Source organism: Ovis canadensis, chromosome 14, assembly GCF_042477335.2.
Source record: "Ovis canadensis isolate MfBH-ARS-UI-01 breed Bighorn chromosome 14, ARS-UI_OviCan_v2, whole genome shotgun sequence".
NCBI lineage: Eukaryota > Metazoa > Chordata > Mammalia > Artiodactyla > Bovidae > Ovis > Ovis canadensis.
This window is the reverse complement of record NC_091258.1, coordinates 47,498,839-47,517,764: the sequence shown is the minus strand read 5'-3', so window position 1 is coordinate 47,517,764 and position 18,926 is coordinate 47,498,839. Positions and strand designations below refer to the sequence as shown.

At 41.8% G+C, this 18,926-nt stretch overlaps 1 protein-coding gene across 1 annotated transcript in view; it reads right to left on the bottom strand.

Annotated features, from left to right (window-relative positions):
• Positions 1–2,179: 2,179 nt before the first annotated feature.
• CMTM2 (CKLF like MARVEL transmembrane domain containing 2) overlaps positions 2,180–18,926 on the bottom strand; it is a 21,809-nt gene continuing 5,062 nt past the window's right edge. The window contains exons 3-4 of the mRNA XM_069550024.1: positions 3,085–3,186; positions 2,180–2,603 (exon numbers count right to left, since the gene is read on the bottom strand). Coding sequence (XP_069406125.1) covers positions 2,349–2,603; positions 3,085–3,186 — 357 coding nt within the window. The 3' untranslated portion in view covers positions 2,180–2,348. The remainder of the gene's footprint in view (positions 2,604–3,084; positions 3,187–18,926) is intronic.

The window sequence follows — 18,926 nt, the reverse complement described above, 5'->3', positions numbered from 1 at the left end:
GATAGGCTATTAGAGTATTGAGTAGGGTTTCCTGTGCTATTGTGCTATTACAGCAGAGGGTTTTTTCCCCCTTATTCACTTGAAACAAATTCCTCTGTGTCTCATTTGCTTTAATTTCTCTGGCTCTATGAAATTAGGTGAAACAGTTACTCATTCGGGTCATAGGAGCATCCCTATGCAAACTCTGTGTGCCCAGTGGCTGTGATGGGAGAGCTGGGTTTGAAACGAGCACAGGTCATGTCCTTCCCAGGGTGTGCTGTCAGCTGTCATCCTGGTGGAAGATGAGGCCGAACATGCAGGGGCCAGAGCCAGAGCCCACTCGAAGCCAGAGCTTCTCCTCTGCTCAGTGCCTGACACCACCCTGCTGGGGGTCGGAGAGGGTCCCAAGGTTCTAGAGCAGAAGCCCTGAAGTTCAGGTTCCCTCTAAGGGTACCGTCTCTCCCATCCCAATATTGACACCGTCACCCCAGAGAGGAGGAGTGTTGAAGCAAGAGGAGCAGGAGTAGGGGCTCATCGTGGGTGGGGGCACACACAAGGTAGCTGTGGGGAACCAGCTAGAGCTCTGGGCAGTTTCAATCTGCTTCCTTTCAGGATTGGGAACATGTGTACACCCGTGGCGGATTCATGTTGATGTATGGCAAAACCAATACAGTATTGTAAAGTAAAATTAAAAAAAAAAATCTGCTTCCTTTGCCTTGTTCCTAGGAGTAAGCGAGCATGCGTGCGCTCTTCACCAGTGGGGTCTAGGTTTCTCCCATGCGTGTGTGTGCTCAGTTGCTTCAGCCGTGTGCGACTCTTTGTGGCCCCATGGACTGTAGCCTGCCAGGCTTCTCTGTCCATGGGATTCTCCAGGCAAGAATATTGGAGTGGGTTGCCATGCCCTCCTTGAGGGGATCTTCCCAACTCAGGGATTTAACCCAGGTCTCCCGCACTGCAGGCGGATTCTTCACTACTGAGCCACCTAGGAAGCCCCTGCTTAGTCTTCCTGTTAAGTCTCAGTAGTTTTCTAACATGCTATGGAGACTCCCAGTCCATCCTAAAGGAAATCAACCCTGAACACTCACTGGAAGGACTGATGCTGAAGCTGAAGTTCCAACACTTTGGCCACCTGATGCGAAGAGCCAACCCGTTGGAACAGACCTGATGCTGGGAAAGGTTGAGGGTAGGAGGAGAAGAGGGCGACAGAGGATGAGATGGTTGGATGGCATCACCAATTCAGTGGACATACATTTGAGCAGACTCTAGGAGACGGTGAAGGATAGGGAAGCCTGGCCTGCTGCAGTCCATGGAGTCACAAAGAGTCAAACACGACTGAGCAACTGAACAATAGAGACTCCTGGTATCAGACCCCAGGGTTGGGGTGCCCCCATATGTGGTTTGAACTGCTCATTCCTCAAGGAGAATCTCTGAGCCCATGTAACTCTCCTGCCTCTTCTGTGTCTCCTCCCAGGAGTATGGGTCCTGACCTCATTGCTTCTGTTCCCTTCTAGCCAACACTGTGTGGATCTATTCTACAGCTTTGGTTATAGAAGGCTCTTTTTTGCCAGTCTCCAGCTTGTTTTCAGTGAGGACTGCTCCACCTGTAGATGTATGTTTGATGTATTCTTAGTGGGAGATGAGCTCAGGGTCCTTCTCTGCCATTTTCATCTCCTTCTAGGCACTGGCGCTTTAGTTATATTTTCAAGTCCTAAAAAATCAGGTTATTTTTATATTGCCCTTGACAATCTTATTTTTCTTTTGGTCTGGATTTCCTGATAATCTCTTTTTAATTTGAGGATAGTTGCTTTACCATCTTGTGTTGCCTGATAATATTTTGACACAGGGAAAGCAAGAACCACCTCCAGGGTGCTAAACCACCTCCAGAGGTTTTAACCGCTTTCTGCCAATGCCTCTTGCTTTCTATGTCCTCTCTGGGCAGAGACCCTGCTGAGTTGATTCTGTTTTTCCCTGATCCTGAAATGCATGGAAACGTGACATCAAAAGGTCACTGTGAACAAAAGGCAGCCTTTTGTTTTCCAGTCTCTGCTTTTCCGTTGGCCACTCTGGCTGGCTGTGCGGACAGTGGGTGCCACCCACACTTCTGGTCCCCCCAAATCCCCGGGCCCCCCTCCAGCCTTGCCCTCCATACCAAAACTTTTGGCTACTCCTGCTGAATGAACAAAATAACCATTACGTCAACTTTAAGGTTTTCAAAATCCATTTTGAATTTGAAGAAGAAATTTCTTTTCCAATCAGAGATGGTGGTTGAAATGGATAAGAAGACCATTCTAGAGAGAAGACAGGCCAGACAGTGGGAACGTGTTCTGCGGTGAGACGCCCGGCCACCGGTGACAACGTGTGCCTCCGCCTCACTTCTTGCCTCCCTTTGCCTTGCCCTTGTCTGCTTCCCCCTTCTTGGCATCTGGCTTTGCCTTGGTGTCCTTTGGTTTTGCTGCCTCCTTTTTTTTCCCTTCCTCTGCTGTTTTTTCTGCAGGCTTTGGCTTTTCAGGCTCCTTTGGTGGTGGAGGAACCAGCACATTCCTTTTGACCTTCTTGCCTTTGAAGTGTTTCTTTTGAAGACAAACGTCCACTAAAGCAAAAAGGGCGGCCACACCTATAAAGACCTGGGAAACAAAAGAATCCTCGTTACTTGGGGGCTTTTCCTTCAAAACATCAGAGTTCCTTCCTGACTTGCATGATCAGTCGCTGCTGCTTAACCCCTTCCCTCGACCCCTCAAGCTGCCAGATCCCAGAGAAACTTCTGGTTTGCCCCGCCACCCGCTGGCCTCCGCTTCCTCAGCTGAGCCCCATCCCTTCTGTCCCTTGCCGCAGCGCCTTTTCTTTTTCTCTGCAGGCCCGGCCTGGGTGGGGCCCTTTGCTCTGGGGTCTGCAGGCTGCTTTGAAGAGGAAACCATTAGCTAGGTGGGCTCCCTGTACACCATCTTTATTTAAGTGGCTTTTCCACGAGAAACACCAATTTTACTTTCAAACTTTGCTTGGATGGCAAAATTTTGTGAAAACAGGGTCTCTTCCTTCTGGGAAAATAACTGTTCTCCTGAAGTGCTGATTTCTGAGCAAATAAACAGCCCAATGTGCAAGACTCACCACAGCGGTGACGTAGTTCGGTGGCACTGTTTGCCGACTTCTGATAGCGAAGACCGCGCCCCCCACGAGGAAACCACAGCTAAACAGGTCGTTGAGAAGATCCTGAAAGCATGGGAGAGATAAGTCAGCTCTCAACAGGGCTGAGGCCCCTTCAACACCCGCTGATCTAGCTTCCGCCAAGGGGAATAGTTTTAAAAGTGACCGAGCTTCTGCCAAAGGGAATGGTTTCCAAACTTCTGCCCCATCTAAAGTGTGTGTGTTAGCTGCCCAGTGGTATCCGACTCTGAGACCCCATGGACTGTAGGCCACCAGGCTCCTCTGTCCATGGGATATCCCAGGCAAGAGTACTACAGTGGATTGCCATGCCCTTCTCCAGGGGATCTTCCCTGGAGATGAGGGATTGAACCAGAGATCGAACCCCATCCCCTGCATTGTAGATGGTCTCTTGCATTGCAGGCAGAGTCTTTACCACCTGAGCCACCAGGGTCAGATGATATAGGAAGGTATATAAGATGATGAATGTATAGCGGGTTAGGGGGACATATCTGTAGTTAAACAGCTGGACTCTGAGTTGCTGAACTCTGAGTTGAGACACAAAGTCCAGGATGCTTAACTGCCATTATGGGCTGCCTTGGCTACTATCCTGTGAAGTCACACATTTGGTGGCTATGTTTTTAGCTATGCTTTTCCCCACTTCCAACGCTCCCTTAAATAAACTTGCAATACACAACGTCTTTCTACCCTCGGGGCCGGTGCCTCTTTCTGAATCCAGGGTGGGCTGCGTTGCTCACAGGAGGTTCTGTTGGACTCTGGTCCTTCAGCTGGAAGCCTGGCAGCGATGTCTTCACCCTCTGCCCACTCCTCCCCTGAGCCTTTGCAAGGCCAGATCACTTCCTCATCATCCACCCTCTTTCCTATCCCTCGTGGCTGCAATCCTGCCCTTGCTCCATATCTGCTTCCGTGACCCTGTACTGACAAGGTCCAGATGTTCCCAGATTGAGCAAAAGGGCTGCCTCCTATGCTGTCTTCCCCTCAATTACCACCCACTGTGGCTCCCTGGCACAGCCAGACTTGACTCAGAGTTGGCCGAACCTGGGCCACAGCAAGTTGGCTTTCTCCCCCATCACTCCTGAGGCCCAGAGCTTGTGCATCCTTTTAACCCTGTGGGCAGTGGCTGACCCTGCAGAGTTGGGCAGTGCCATCTTTCCCCTTGATTTCTCTGATGCCATTTTCTGTGGGTTGCCCTTCCCTGGCCACCTTGTCTCAGGCCTTTTCTTTTCCTCTTCAGTGTTCTGGATTTTAATACATTTCAAACATACAGAAAATTATAGAACAGCCCAACCCTGCTCCCACCTCCACCGGCCATGAACCACTGAGATTAAACAGATATTAATGTCTTGCAGTATTTGCCTCATGGCCCTCAAAACAAAAAGAAAAAAAACAAACCCTAAACAAAAAAGCTTCATGGGATGAGCCAGTCTTACCATTCCATACCTCTCCCTGCCTTTTGCATGACTTCCAAGTCTACGGGTAGTCTTCCCAGATGTATAGCAGTATTTTCTTCTCTATTCAGTTCAGTTCAGTTCAGTGGCTCAGTTGTGTCCGACTCTTTGTGACCCCATGGACTGCAGCACGCCAGGCCTCCCTGTCCATCACCAACTCATGGAGCTTACCCAAACTCATGTCCATTGAGTCGGTGATGCCATCCAGCCATCTCATCCTCTGTTGCCCCCCTTCTCCTGCCCCCAGTCCCTCCCAGCATCAGGGTCTTTTCAAATGAGTCAGGTGGCCAAAGTGTTGGAGTCTCAGCTTCAGCATCAGTCCTTCCAATGAACACCCAGGACTGATCTCCTTTAGGATGGACTAGTTGGATCTCCTTGCAGTCCAAGGTACTCTCAAGAGTCTTCTCCAACACCACAGTTCAAAAGCATCAATTCTTCAGTGCTCAGCTTTCTTTATAGTCCAACACTCACATCCATACATGACTACTGGAAAAACTATAGCTTTGACTAGACAGACCTTTGTTGACAAAGTAATGTCTCTGCTTTTTAAAATGCTCTCTAGGTTGGTCATAACTTTCCTTCCAAGGAGTAAGCATTTTTTAAATTTCTTGGCTGCAATCACCATCTGCAGTGATTTTGGAGCTCAAAAAAATAAAGTCAGCCACTGTTTCCTCTGTTTCCCTATCTAGTTGCCATGAAGTGATGGACTGATGCTTTGATATTAGTTTTCTGAATGTTGAGCTTTAAGCCAACTTTTTCACTCTTCTCTTTCACTTTCATCAAGAGGCTCTTTAGTTCTTCACTTTCTGCCATAAGGGTGGTGTCATCTGCATATCTGAGCTTATTGATATTTCTCCCAGCAATCTTGATTCCAGCTTGTGCTTCATCCAGCCCAGCATTTCTCATGATGTACTCTGCATATAAGCTAAATAAGCAGGGTGACAATATACAGCCTTGATGTACTCCTTTTCCTATTTGGAACCAGTCTGTTGTTCCATGTCCAGTTCTAACTGTTGCTTCCTGACCTGCATACAGATTTCTCAGGAGGCAGGTCAGGTGGTCTTGTATTCCCAACTCTTTCAGAATTTTCCACAGTTTATTGTGATCCACACAGTCAAAGGCTTTAGCATAATCAATAAAGCAGAAATAGATGTTGTTCTGGAACTCTCTTGCTTTTTCGATGATCCAGGAGATGTTGGCAGTTTCATCTCTGGTTCCTCTGCCTTTTCTAAATCCAGCTTGAACATCTGGAAGTTCACAGTTTGTATTGCTGAAGCCTGGCTTGGAGAATTTTGAGCATTACTTTACTAGCGTGTGAGATGAGTGCAGTTGTGTGGTAGTTTGAGCATTCTTTGGCATTGCCTTTCACTGGGATTGGAGTGAAAACGGACCTTTTCCAGTCCTGTGGCTGCTGCTGAGTTTTCCAAATTTGCTGGCATATTGAGTGCACCACCTTCACAGCATCATCTGTTAGGGTTTGAAATAGCTCAACCGGAATTCCATCACCTCCACTAGCTTTGTTCGTAGCGATGCTTCCTAAGGCCCACTTGACTTCACATTCCTGGATGTCTGGCTCTAGTTGAGTGATCACACCATCGTGATTATCTGGGTCGTGAAGATCTTTTTTTGTACAGTTCTTCCGTGTATTCTTGCCACCTCTTCTTAATATCTTCTGCTTCTGTTAGGTCCATACCATTTCTGTCGTTTATTGAGCCCATTTTGCATGAAATGTTCCCTTGGTATCTCTAATTTTCTTGAAGAGATCTCTAGTCTTTCCCATTCTGTTGTTTTCCTCTATTTCTTTGCACTGATCACTGAGGAAGGCTTTCTTATCTCTTCTTGCTATTCTTTGGGACTCTGCATTCAGATGGGTATATCTTTCCTTTTCTCCTTTGTTTTTCACTTCTCTTCTTTTCACAGCTATTTGTAAGGCCTCCTCAGACAGTCATGTTACTTTTTTGCATTTCTTTTTCTTGGGGATGGTCTTGATCACTGTCTCCTGTACAGTGTCACCAACCTTTGTCCAGAGTTCATCACTCTATCAGGTCTAGTCCCTTAAATCTATTTCTCACTTCTACTGTATAATCGTAAGGGATTTGAATAGGTCATACCTGAATGGTCTAGTGGTTTTCCCTACTTTTTTCAATTTAAGTCTGAATTTGGCAATAAGAGTTCATGATCTGAGCCACAGTCAGCTCTCAGTCTTGTTTTTGCTGATTACATAGAGCTTCTCCATCTTTGGCTGCAAAAAATATAATCAATCTGATTTTGGTGTTGACCATCTGGCACAGTCCACGTGTAGAGTCTTCTCTCGTGTTGTTGGAAGAGGGTGTTTGTTATGACCAGTGTGTTCTCTTGGCAAAACTCTATTACTTTTGCCCTGCTCATTCTGTACTCCAAGGCTAAATTTGCCTGTTACTCCAGGTGTTTCTTGACTTCCTACTTTTGTATTCCAGTTCCCTGTAATGAAAAGGATATCTTTTTTGGGTGTTAGTTATGAACGGTCTTGTAGGTCTTCATATAACCATTCAACTTCAGCTTCTTCAGCATTACTGGTCAGGCATAGACTTGGATTACCATGATATTATATATACATAAAAAATATATAGTATTTTGTGTTTTAAATTCCAATAAAAGATGTATCTTATAGCATGTGCTTTTTAAACAATTTTTGAGATTTACCCATCTTGAGAAATAGATGAGATTGAGATTAGTGAGACTGAAGTCATTAATTTTAGCTGATGTATGAATAAACCAAACTAGAGACACTAGGGTACTTCTGCCTTTTAGGAAATTATTGCCAAATGTGCCTGCAGTGAACACTATTGTCTGTGCCTCTGATGAACATTTTTCCTTGTTGAGGTGCTGTCAAGCTTTTCTCTAAAGGACCTGTGTCAGTGTTCACTTACGCCCACAAATGTATAGGGGTTCCTGTTTCCCATGTCCTTGCCAAGGCCTAGGATTACCAGTCTTATTTTTCTTTGCCCATCTGATGAATTGAAACGGTACCTTGTTGTTTTACCTTTCAGATCGCTGGTTACTAATGAAGCATTTTTAAAAACTTGTTTTAGACATTGGGGTTTCCTGTCTATTCAGATCCCTTGCCCCATTTTTCTATGGGCTTATTTTTAAATTTTTATGATGTCTTCTTTTGTGAAAGTTTTAATTTTAATGATATACATGGTTTTTCTCTTTTTCTCATGGTCCCAAGTGCGTGAGTGTTCAGTCGTATTGTGTCCAACTCTTTGTGATCCCGTGGACTGTAGCCTGCCAGGCTCCTCTGTCCATGGGATTTCCCAGGCAAGAATGAACATTTATTAAATACTCCATTCAGCTGTGTTATGCCACCTGTGTCATATGCCAAGTTGCCATATGTATATAGGTCTATTTCTGGGCTCTCTCTCTTTTTTCAAATACCTGTAGTAGTCGGCTCATGTCGCCATATACAAAACGCCACAGACTGGGTGGCTTAAGCATCAGACATTTATTTTCTTACAGTTCCAGAGGCTAGAAGTCTATGATCAAAGTGCTAGCAAAGTCAGTTTCTGGTGAGGACTCTTCCTGGTTTGCAGATGGCTGCCTTTTCACCATTTTCTCATATGGCCTTTCTGTGGTGGGCAAGGTAGGGGTGGAGAGGAAGTGGGGAGAGGACACGGGAGAGGAAGGGAAAGAGAACAAGGTCTTGGTTATCTTTTCTTATAGGAACACTAATCCTATCAGATCAGGACTCCATGTTTAGGATCTCATTTAACCTATTTTTTAAAAATAGTTTTATGCTTTGCCAACAAAGGTCTGTCTAGTCAAGGCTATGGTTTTTTCAGTGGTCATGTATGGATGTGAGAGTTGGACTGTGAAGAAAGCTGAGAGCCGAAGAATTGATGCTTTTGAACTGTGGTGTTGGAGAAGACTCTTGAGAGTCCCCCGGACTGCAAGGAGATCCAACCAGTCCATTCTAAAGGAGATCAGTCCTGGGTGTTTATTGAAAGGACTGATGCTGAAGCTGAGACTCCAGTACTTTGGCCACCTCATGCAAAGAGTTGACTCATTGGAAAAGACCCTGATGCTGGGAGGGATTGGGGGCAGGAGGAGAAGGGGACGACAGAGGATGAGATGGCTGGATGGCATCACTGACTCGATGGACGTGAGTCTGAGTGAACTCCGGGAGTTGGTGATGGACAGGGAGGCTGGCGTGCTGCGATTCATGAGGTCGCAAAGAGCCGGACACGACTGAGCGACTGAACTGACTGCCGTTCATTTTTGGCTCTGCTGAGCCTTTACTGCTGCATTCTCTAGCTGCAGGGAGTGGGGGCTCCTCTCCCTAGTGGCGCGCGGCTGTCACCGTGATGGCTCCTCCTGTTGTGGAGCTCTAGGGCACGTGGGCTTCAGTGGTTGCAGCACATGGACTCAGCAGTTGTGGCTCATGGGCTTTAGAGCACAGGATCAATAGCTGTTGTGCACAGGCTTATTTGCTCTGCAGCATATGGGATCTTCCCAGACCAGGGATCAAACCTGGGTCTCCTGTATTGGCAGGCAGATTCTTTACCACTGAGCCACCAGGGAAGCCCCTCATTTAATCTTAATTACCACTCTGAAGGCCCCATCTGCAAGTATAGGCACACTGGGGATTAGGATTTCAGCATTAGAATTTTGGGGGTACGTATACATTCAGTCCATTACAATTTGATTAGTCTTTTTGTCAACCCCTGAACTAGTACCAAAGCTTTATTCTAATATCTCCTTGGGTGGGTCCATCCTTGTAATTCTCTTTATTCTTCCATGAGAATTTTAGAATCATCTTGCAAAGTTCCATAAACAACCTCTGTTAGGTTGAAGTTTCATTTAATGTGGACACTGCTTTGGAATGAAATTGACATCTTTATGATAGTAACTCTTCACATCCGTGACTATGGTGTATTTCTTCTCTTACTTAGATTTTTGTTGTTGTTGTTATGTCCAGTAACAAAATGTTGTTATCTCCACATGAAGTTTTACAGTCTTTGAATGGGTTTATTCTCAGACACCCATAGTTTCTCTTACTGCTTTAAATGGTTTCTTTGAAAAGTCACATTTTCTCATTATTTGCTGCGGGGAACACTTTGTTTCTGATTACCTTGTGGAACTCAATCAGTTCTAGTAATTTGAGTCTCCTGGATTTTCACTGTAGAGAATCATATTATCAGTGAGTAATGCTAGTTTTTTTCTCCTTCCCAATCCATATACCATTTGTTCTTCTTGTCATATTGTACTAAGCTCTTCAGCACAATGTTGAATGGAAGTGGGGATAGTAGGCATCTCTAAGGAAATGCTTCTAATGTTTTACCATGAAATACAATGTTCATTTTAGGCTTGGGTAGGTATTTATTATTAAGTTAAGGAAGTTCCCCTTTTTCCTGGTTTGCTAAGAGGCTTTCAAAAAGTAGTGTTGAATATTACTAAATAATTTTTCTGCAGCTTATGAGATGATTAAATGGTTTTCTCCTTTAAATAAAAGACGGTGAATTATGTTAACAGAACTTTGAGATGAAACCACCTTTATATTCCTGGCAGATGCCCTGCTTGGCCATGATGTCATGGTGCACTCCTTGCTTATGCATTGCTTGATTTAGTTTGCTAGTGTTTTTTTGAGAATTTTTATTGCTATACTCAAATAATATATGCCTATAGTTTACTTTCTTTATCAGGTCTGGTTTTAAGATCAAAGCCTTACCAGATGGTACGATATATTATAAACCTCCCCCCTCCCCATTTTTTAAAGAGAAAAAAGGGATAGACCAGTGGAACTGAATATGAAGTCTAGAAATTAACTGCATATGGGATTAAAAAAATTTATTTTTGGCTGCATGTGGCATACAGGATCTTAGTTCTCTGACAAGATCAAAACCATGCTCCCTGCAGTGGAAGCATGGATTCCTAACCACTGGACCACCAAAGAAGTCTCTCATATGGGATTTTAGCATTTAACAAAAATGCCATTTCAAATCAGCAGAGGGGAAGGGTGTACCATTCAGTAAATGAATAAACTGAGTGACAGGGGGAAATAGTTTGAGAGCCATCAGGATACCAAGCTGGAGCCATGGTTCACACCATCTACCAAATGATTCCACATAAATCAAAAGATTTAAATGTAAGAAATGAAATAAGTCCCAGGTGAAAACATGGGTGAATTGCTTTATAACCTATTTTTCTATTTCTTTTTGAGTCAACTTTTGTACACTGTGGTGACCCAAGGACTAAAGAGCATCTGCTTGGTTTTATCTAAAACCAAGGAGGGTCTTGGAATGCAGGAACGGAAAAACCAGACCCTTATCGTCCTTCCCTCCCGCATGTTGTAACTTTTAACGGATTTCAGGTCCTCCTGAGCAGTATAACCTGTCTCCCCTCCTACCCCACACATGGAGAAGGTATTTGCCTTACTCTTACTCCACCAGTATACGTGCCTCATCCAATCAGCAAATGACCTGCAAGACCGCTATCCCACTCCTTGCACCCTGGGTATAAAAGTGGACTAAGGGTTCCTGTTCAATGCTGGTTCTCCCTTGAGCTGGTCCACTGTTCTAACAGCATCCCCCACTCTAATAAATTTTTAAAAATCTTTTATTTATTTTTTATTTTTCTGTTTACTTTCCATTTATTCACATTTCATGGATTGATACACTTGCTCAACGGGATCACTCAAAAACGGATACACACCGAGATTACATTGTCTGACAATCCAAGTATTTTAGCTTTAGAAAACAGTTTCCTATATAAAATAGAAAGCAAACAACTGATCCATTTGATATGCGACCAAGTTTCCCGTCTCTGCTACAACTGGGTCTGCCACACCAGCAACATGACACACATATACCTGTGCCTGTCACACCAGCAACACACACACACAGGCCTTGTGCTCAGAGCACCACATGGGAAGGAAGTTGTGACAGGCCCCTCCCTGTCGCCTACTGGTGCTACAGGACAAAGCGGTCTGTGCCTCTGAGACCTTCCAGAATGAGGATGACTACCAGGGGTTTGGGAGTGAGTCGCTTAGTTTGTAAAAATGCACTGCACTTTCATTTGGATTGTTCTGAACTGTTCTGAAACAGAATAACTGACAAATGCTCAGAAACAGGCAATTCGCTGACCTTTAAAACTAAACCAAAAAAGCCTTCTCTAAACTCTAACAATAAGGTAGAATATTAGTTTCTTTCCCTCTACCCCAGAACAGGTAGATATTTTTTGGCATGCAGCATATCAAAAATATGATTTATATATAAATTTATTTATTTTAATTGGAGGCTAATTACTTTACAATATTGTATTGGTTTTGCCATACATCAACATGAATCTGCCACAGGTATACACGTGATCCCCATCCTGAACCCCCCTCCCGCCTCCCTCCCCATTCCCTCTTATTCTGTCTCATCTCTGGAAATTCTTTTCCAACCTGCACCTGAACCACGACATACATCATATATTTCTCTGAGAAATTAACTCTATATTCCAATTTACTGGCGTAAAGGTTCATATTTTCCCTATGATCTTTAAAACCTCTTGTTTATACTAATATTTTTCTTTGTCCTCTTTTTTTCTTGAGGTTTATGGTTTATCTCCTTTATTAGTCTTTTCAAAGAATTAGATTTTATTAGTCCTCACTATGGACCTTTGTTTCTTATTTCATTAATTTTAGCTCTTTGACACTGCCTTCATAATTCTTTTTTGGTTCATCTTGTCTCCTTCTTGATATAGATATGTGAATTGTTAATTTTCATTGTTCTTTTCTCAGTATACAGACTTGAATTTGGATTGCTTAACTGCATTCTACAGATAGTATTTGCTAATACTACATGTAACTAAATCCCTATGTGTTTGGGGAAAACCATTAAATTTCCCTCAAATACATAAAGATTTAAATTTTACTGATTTATTTCTAATTATATTGCATTGAAGTTAGAGACTGTGGTCTATATCATATCAGTTCCTTGTTATTTGTTTATTTTTGCCTTGTGGTGTCATTGAGGATAACTTTTGTGATTGTTCCAAGTACGCTTGAAAAGAATGTGTAGCCTATTAGTCTGGGGTATAGGGTTCTATATGTCCTATTCATATATACGGCAGTGGATAAAGCTATCAATTACTGAAGGAGACATGTTAAAATCTCCAACTATGGTTGTAATTGTTCATTTTTGTCTTTTATATTTAGGGAGCTATATTGTTAGGTATATGGGCTTTCCCAGTGGCTCAGTGCTAAAGACAGAAGACAATGTCTCAATGCAGAAGACAATGCAAAAGATGGTGTGGGTTTGATCCCTTGGTTGGAAAGATCCCTTGCAGGAGGAAATGGCAACCTCCTCCAGTATTCTTGCCAGAAAAATCCCATGGACAGAGGAGTCTGGCGGGCTTACAGTCCATAGGGTCGTAGAGTCGGATATGACTGAGTGAGCACACAGGCATTGTTAGGTACATACAAATTCAGAATTGCTATATGTAGTAATCCTCTTTACATACTTAGTTTTTAAAACATAAAATTTGTTTCATACGATGGTAGAGTTACGTTAGCTTTTTTTTAGTTAGTATTTCCCTCTAATTTTTTTCTATCTCTTACAACCTTTCTCCACATGCCTTGTACATTGTTGGATTTAAAAAATTTATTCTTAGAATCCTTTCTCTTTTAAATGAATGATATAGTCCATTTATATTTGCCATCATTTAAGATATATTTGCAGCCATGAAATTAAAAGACACTTACTCGTTGGAAGGAAAGTTATGACCAACCTAGATAGCATATTCAAAAGCAGAGACATTACTTTGCCGACTAAGGTCCATCTAGTCAAGGCTATGGTTTTTCCAGTAGTCATGTATGGATATGAGAGCTGGACTGTGAAGAAGGCTGAGTGCCGAAGAATTGATGCTTTTGAACTGTGATGTTGGAGAAGACTCTTGAGAGTCCGTTGGACTGCAAGGAGAGCCAACCAGTCCATCCTAAAGGAGATCAGTCCTGGGTGTTCATTGAAAGGACTGATGTTGAAGCTGAAACTCCAATACTTCGGCCACCTGATGCAAAGAGTTAACTCATTGGAAAAGACCCTGATGCTGGGAAGGACTGGGGGCAGGAGAAAGGGATGACAGAGGATAAGATGGCTGGATGGCATCACTGACTTGATGGACGTGAGTTTGGGTAAACTCCAGGAGTTGGTGATGGACAGGGAGGCCTGGCGTGCTGCGGTTCATGGGGTCGCAAAGAGTCGGACACGACTGAGCGACTGACCTGAACTGAACACATTCCTTTTTATTTTCCCCTTTTTACCTTCTATTGAGTCATTTCCCTCGATTCTCTTTTCACCTTTTCTTTTCAACAGGTTGGAGGTTACATATCCTGGAATTCTGCAGCTTCCCTGGTGGCTTAAATGGTAAAGAATCTGACCTGCAATGTAGGAGACCCAGGTTCTCTCCCTGAGTCAGGGAAAATCCCCTGGAGAAGGGAATGGCTATCCACTCCAGTATTCTTGCCTGGGAGATCCCATGGACAGAGGAACCTGGAAGGCTACAGTCCATGGGGTTGCAAAGAGTCGGACACTACTGAAGCAACTTAACACACACATACACACATATCCTGGAATTCTATTCTTCAGCAAAACAATATTATGTCTTAATATATTAATGTTAATACTATTACCAAATCTACCGCTCCTCCCAATAAAGGACTTTCATTTATCATATGCCACCTCTGTAGACTTACATGCTATTGTGTTGCTGCTACTTTGGTTCCACCTTGGTTTAGTGTTCTCGCTGATAAAGCTATTAATAAGTTTTTAAAAATCAAGCAACCTTGGTCAAAATGCTTAAAGTCAATCCACAAGCTTACTAGGTTCTTTGTTTACTGTTCCTGTTTTACACTGCAAACATTTCTTTGGGGTGTAATTTCATTCTTCCTGAGGTCTTTCACTAGTGCCTTCAGTGAGGGTCAATGAAAGGGAAACATTTTTTCCTCATTCTAACTGTGTCTTTTACTCTTTCCACCTCAGTCTCTTAAAGAAATTATTCCATTGTTTTTTGGCCACTTTTGTTGCTGTTGAAAAATACGAAGTTAGTCTAATAGTTTGAGCTTTCTGTTTTAAGGTAAAGTGTCTTTTCTGTTGGTTTGATTTTTGTTTTCATTTGCCTCTGATGACCAGCTGTACCTCTATGACATGTCTAGGTATGGCTTTTTTTAATTTATTCTTCTTGGTCCCTCTTCGAGAATTCATGTCTCTCATTAAATCTAATATTAATATGCCACTTAGTTTTTTTTTTTGGTTACTCTTTTCATAGAGTATCTTTTTCCATTTTCACTTTCAACCTATTTGTATCTTTGGATTTAAAGGAATTCTCTTGTGATCCTCATATAGGAGAATTATGTTTTGTTTTTTTTTAATATATTCTGATAATCTTTACTTTTTAATTGAAGAGTTTAATCTATGAACACTTAAAGTAATTCAGTTCAATTCAGTCGCTCAGTTGTGTCTGACTCTTTGCGACCCCATGAATCACAGCACGCCAGGCCTCCCTGTCCGTCACCAACTCCTGGAGTTCACCCAAACTCATGTGCGTCAAGTCAGTGATGCCATCCAGCCATCTCATCCTCTGTCGTCATCCCCTTCTCCTCCTGCCCCCAGTCCTTCCCAGCATCAGGGTCTTTTCCAATGAGTCAACTCTTCGCATAAGGTGGCCAAAGTATTGGAGTTTCAGCCTCAGCATCAGTCCTTCCAATGAACACCCAGGACTGGTCTCCTTTAGGATGGATTGGTTGGATCTCCTTGCAGTCCAAGGGACTCTTAAGAATTACTGATGACTTATTTCTGTAATTTTGCTATTTATTTTCTATATTCATATTTCATATTTCTTTGTTCCTCAATGTCTCCATTATCGCTTTCTTTTGTATTTAATTTTTTGAAATGTGCCAATTTTATTCTCTTATTTCCTTTCTGTCTATATATTTTAGTTAATTCCTTAGTGGTCACTTTGGAATTATTATTGGTATCTTAAATTTATAACAATCTCATTTGCATTGATACCAGCTGAGCTTCAGTAGTACACAGAAACTCATTATTATTGTCACAAATTGTATCTTTATACATTGTGGTCTATTAACATAGATTTAAATGGTTTTATGCATTTGTCTTTCAAATCATATCAGAAAAGAAAGAAGAGTTACAAACCCCAAATACAAGAATACTGGCTTTTATATTTACCTATGTAGTTACCTTTACTGGTGTTATTTTATGGCTTCAAATTATTGTCTAGTGTCCTTTCATTTTAGCCTGAAGCGTTTCTTGTAGAGCAGGTATATCAGCAACAAATTCCATCAATTTTTGTTTACATGGGAATATCATCATTTCTCCTTCATTTATATTTATTTATTTTTAAAGGTTCGCCTTCATTTCTGAATGGTAATTTTTGAAGGGCAACTTCAAATTTGAAGGTTATTGTATTCATTTCTTGAAGTTGCGGAAAGAGAGTACTACTACCTGCATGGCTTAGAATTTAATGTTTCAGCTGTGGAGGCCAGAAGTCTGAAATAGAGATATATGTAGGGCCCTGCTTCCTCTGAATATGCTAGAGTAACTATCTGTTTTGGGCTTCTCTTCCAGCTTCTTGTAGCTTGAGGCATTCCTTTTCTTGTCTTGTCTTCCTATCTTCTTCCTGTGTCGCTTCACATTGTCTTCTTTCTGTTTATATCTGTATCTGTGTTCAAGTTCCTCCCTTTTACAAAGACACTGGTCACATTGGATTAGGGTCCACTCTGATAACCTCATCTTTATTTGATCATCGGCAAGGACCTTATTTCCAAATAAGGTCATGTTCACAGGAACTGGGAGTTAAGACATCACCATACTTGGGGGGTACATAATTCAACCCCTAACAGACAGCACATTTTAAAGATGGAATTTTTGGTGGATAGTTTTTTTTTTCTTCCCCCCTTTAAGGACTATAAGTACATCATTCCACTCCCTCAGGTCTCCACGGTGTCTGATGAGAAATTAGTTGTTAATCTTATTAAGGGTCCCTTGTACAAGATGAGTTATTTCTCTCTTATAACTTTCAAGACTTTATCCTGTCTTCATCTTTAGATAGTTTGATTATAATGTGTCTCAGAGTGGATCACTTTGAGTTTATCCTACTTGGTTCCTTTTGGATGCATAGATTCCTATCTTTTACCAAATTTGGAAAGATTTTGGCATTATTTCTTTGAATAGTCTTTCTGTCCCTTTCTCTCGTTTTTCCCCTTTGGGGACTCTGCCTATGTTAGTATGCTTGATGGTGTCCCATGGGTCTGTTAGACTCTGTTCATTTTTTCTTCATTCTTTTTTCTGTTTCTCAAACTGAATGGTCTCAATTGACCTGTCTTCAGGTTCACTGATTCATTCTTCTGCCTGTTCAAATCTGTTGTTTAAAAAGCTCTAGTGAATTTTTCACTTCAGTTATATTAGTTTTCAGCTCCAGAGTTTCTATATGGTTTCTTTTTAAACTTCTCTTTATTGACATTATATATTTGGTTCATGATTGTTCTCTTGGTTTCCTTTAGTTCCTTGAGCGTTTTAAAGACAGTTCATCTAAAGTCTTTGTCTAGTAAGACTAATATCTAGGTTTCTTCAACAGCAGTCTCTATTAATATATATATTTTTTTCTGTGAATAGGCCAAAATTTTTGCATGCCTTATAATTCTTTGAAAACTATGCATTTTGAATATAATATAGTTACTCTGGAAACCATATTGCCTCTCTTCTCTAGAGTTTGTTGTTGCTGTTTGTTGTGAGTTAAGTCATTTGTATGTTTATTGTTTTTCCCTAAACTATGTTTTAAAAGATTGTATTCTTTCTCTTGTGTGGCCACTGATGTCTTTGTCTTTCATCAGCTTAATAATCAGGAGATTATTTGATGGATATTTCCTTAAATATTGGAAACAAAAAGTCTTTGCAAATTGGCTTTATATTAGGGCACTCCTTCAATACCTCTCCAAGCTGTTTAGATCTCTTAGTTTTTACTTGCTGCTTGTGCAGAGCCTAAAGGTCAGCCAAAGGCGAAAGCTTAGTTCTTCTTCTTCTTTTTTTTTCCTGGGCATGTGCTGTCCTAGATTACCTGGTAGAGGTGGAGGCTTTTCAAAGTTCTTATTTCTCCCATGCATCTCCTTCCCAAACTTCTGATCTGTCTACTTCTTGGAAAACCTTGCCCCAGATTTCTATGATTAGTACATATGCCTTTAAATGCTTTTAACAAATGCTATCTAGGAGGCTACTTCAGCCTTGAGAAAACTCTGAAGCAGGTGACACAAAGGCAAGTCCCTGGCCAGTCCTTCAGGGAGCCACCAGATAGGTCAAGCACACAACTTAATTCTTTGGGAAGAAGATTTGCATTGTTCCCTCTGCCACCAGCAAGGAATATGGTCAGGAATGTGGGCTATCTTCATGTCCACTGACAAGCTGGGGATTGAGGGATGGCAGGCAGGTTAAGTTATAAGGCTACAAAATTCTCTTACCCAAATTCAGTAACTTCTTTCTCCATTAAGCATTTTGTTTTTTGTTTAATTAGATTTCAGAGTTCTGAAAAAGTTGACTCTGACACTTTTTGAGAGCCTAATCATTGCTCTAGTAGAAGGACAGAGATTTGGAATTCCCTACTCTGTCCTTTTTTTTTTTGGCTGCACAGCATGTGGGATCTCAGGGGATTGAACCTGCGCCCCCTGCATTGGAAGTGCAAAGTCTTAGTCGCTGGACTGCCGGGGAAAGTCCTACTCTGCCATTTTTAGTGCTATCACTCATTAAATCTGGAGGGGTCTCAGTTACTATCACTTTGAATATTCTCTATTCTCTTGTGTGTCTTCTTCTGGAATTCCTATTAGGTTTATGATGGACTTTCTCATTCCATATTCTATGTTTCAACTTCTCTCTTCATATTTTCTCTCTTTATCCATCAGTAATATATTCTGGGTAATTTTCCCACATTCTTAGGCTCATTGCTTCCCCAGCTTTTGTCTAATATATTTTTTAACCAATTTATTGACATTTTTATTTCCATAACCATATGTTCAAGCTCTAGACATTATATCTTATAATTTTTAAAAAAATCTGTCTATTCTGACCTCTTAATGTCTTATTATTTTCTTCAGGCTTTTATTTATGTCTTTATAATTTAAATGTATTATAAATTATTTTCAGACAGTTCTTTTACTATCTCATATTCTAAGGGTTCTAATCCTCCCATTTGTTATTTTTGCTGGGTCTTGATTCTTAGTCATGAATTTTGTAGTTTGGAACTGTGAATTCATTTTTGATTGCCCCCCACACACACCCTTTTCATTATAGGGGACTGGACTGCAAAAGTAGG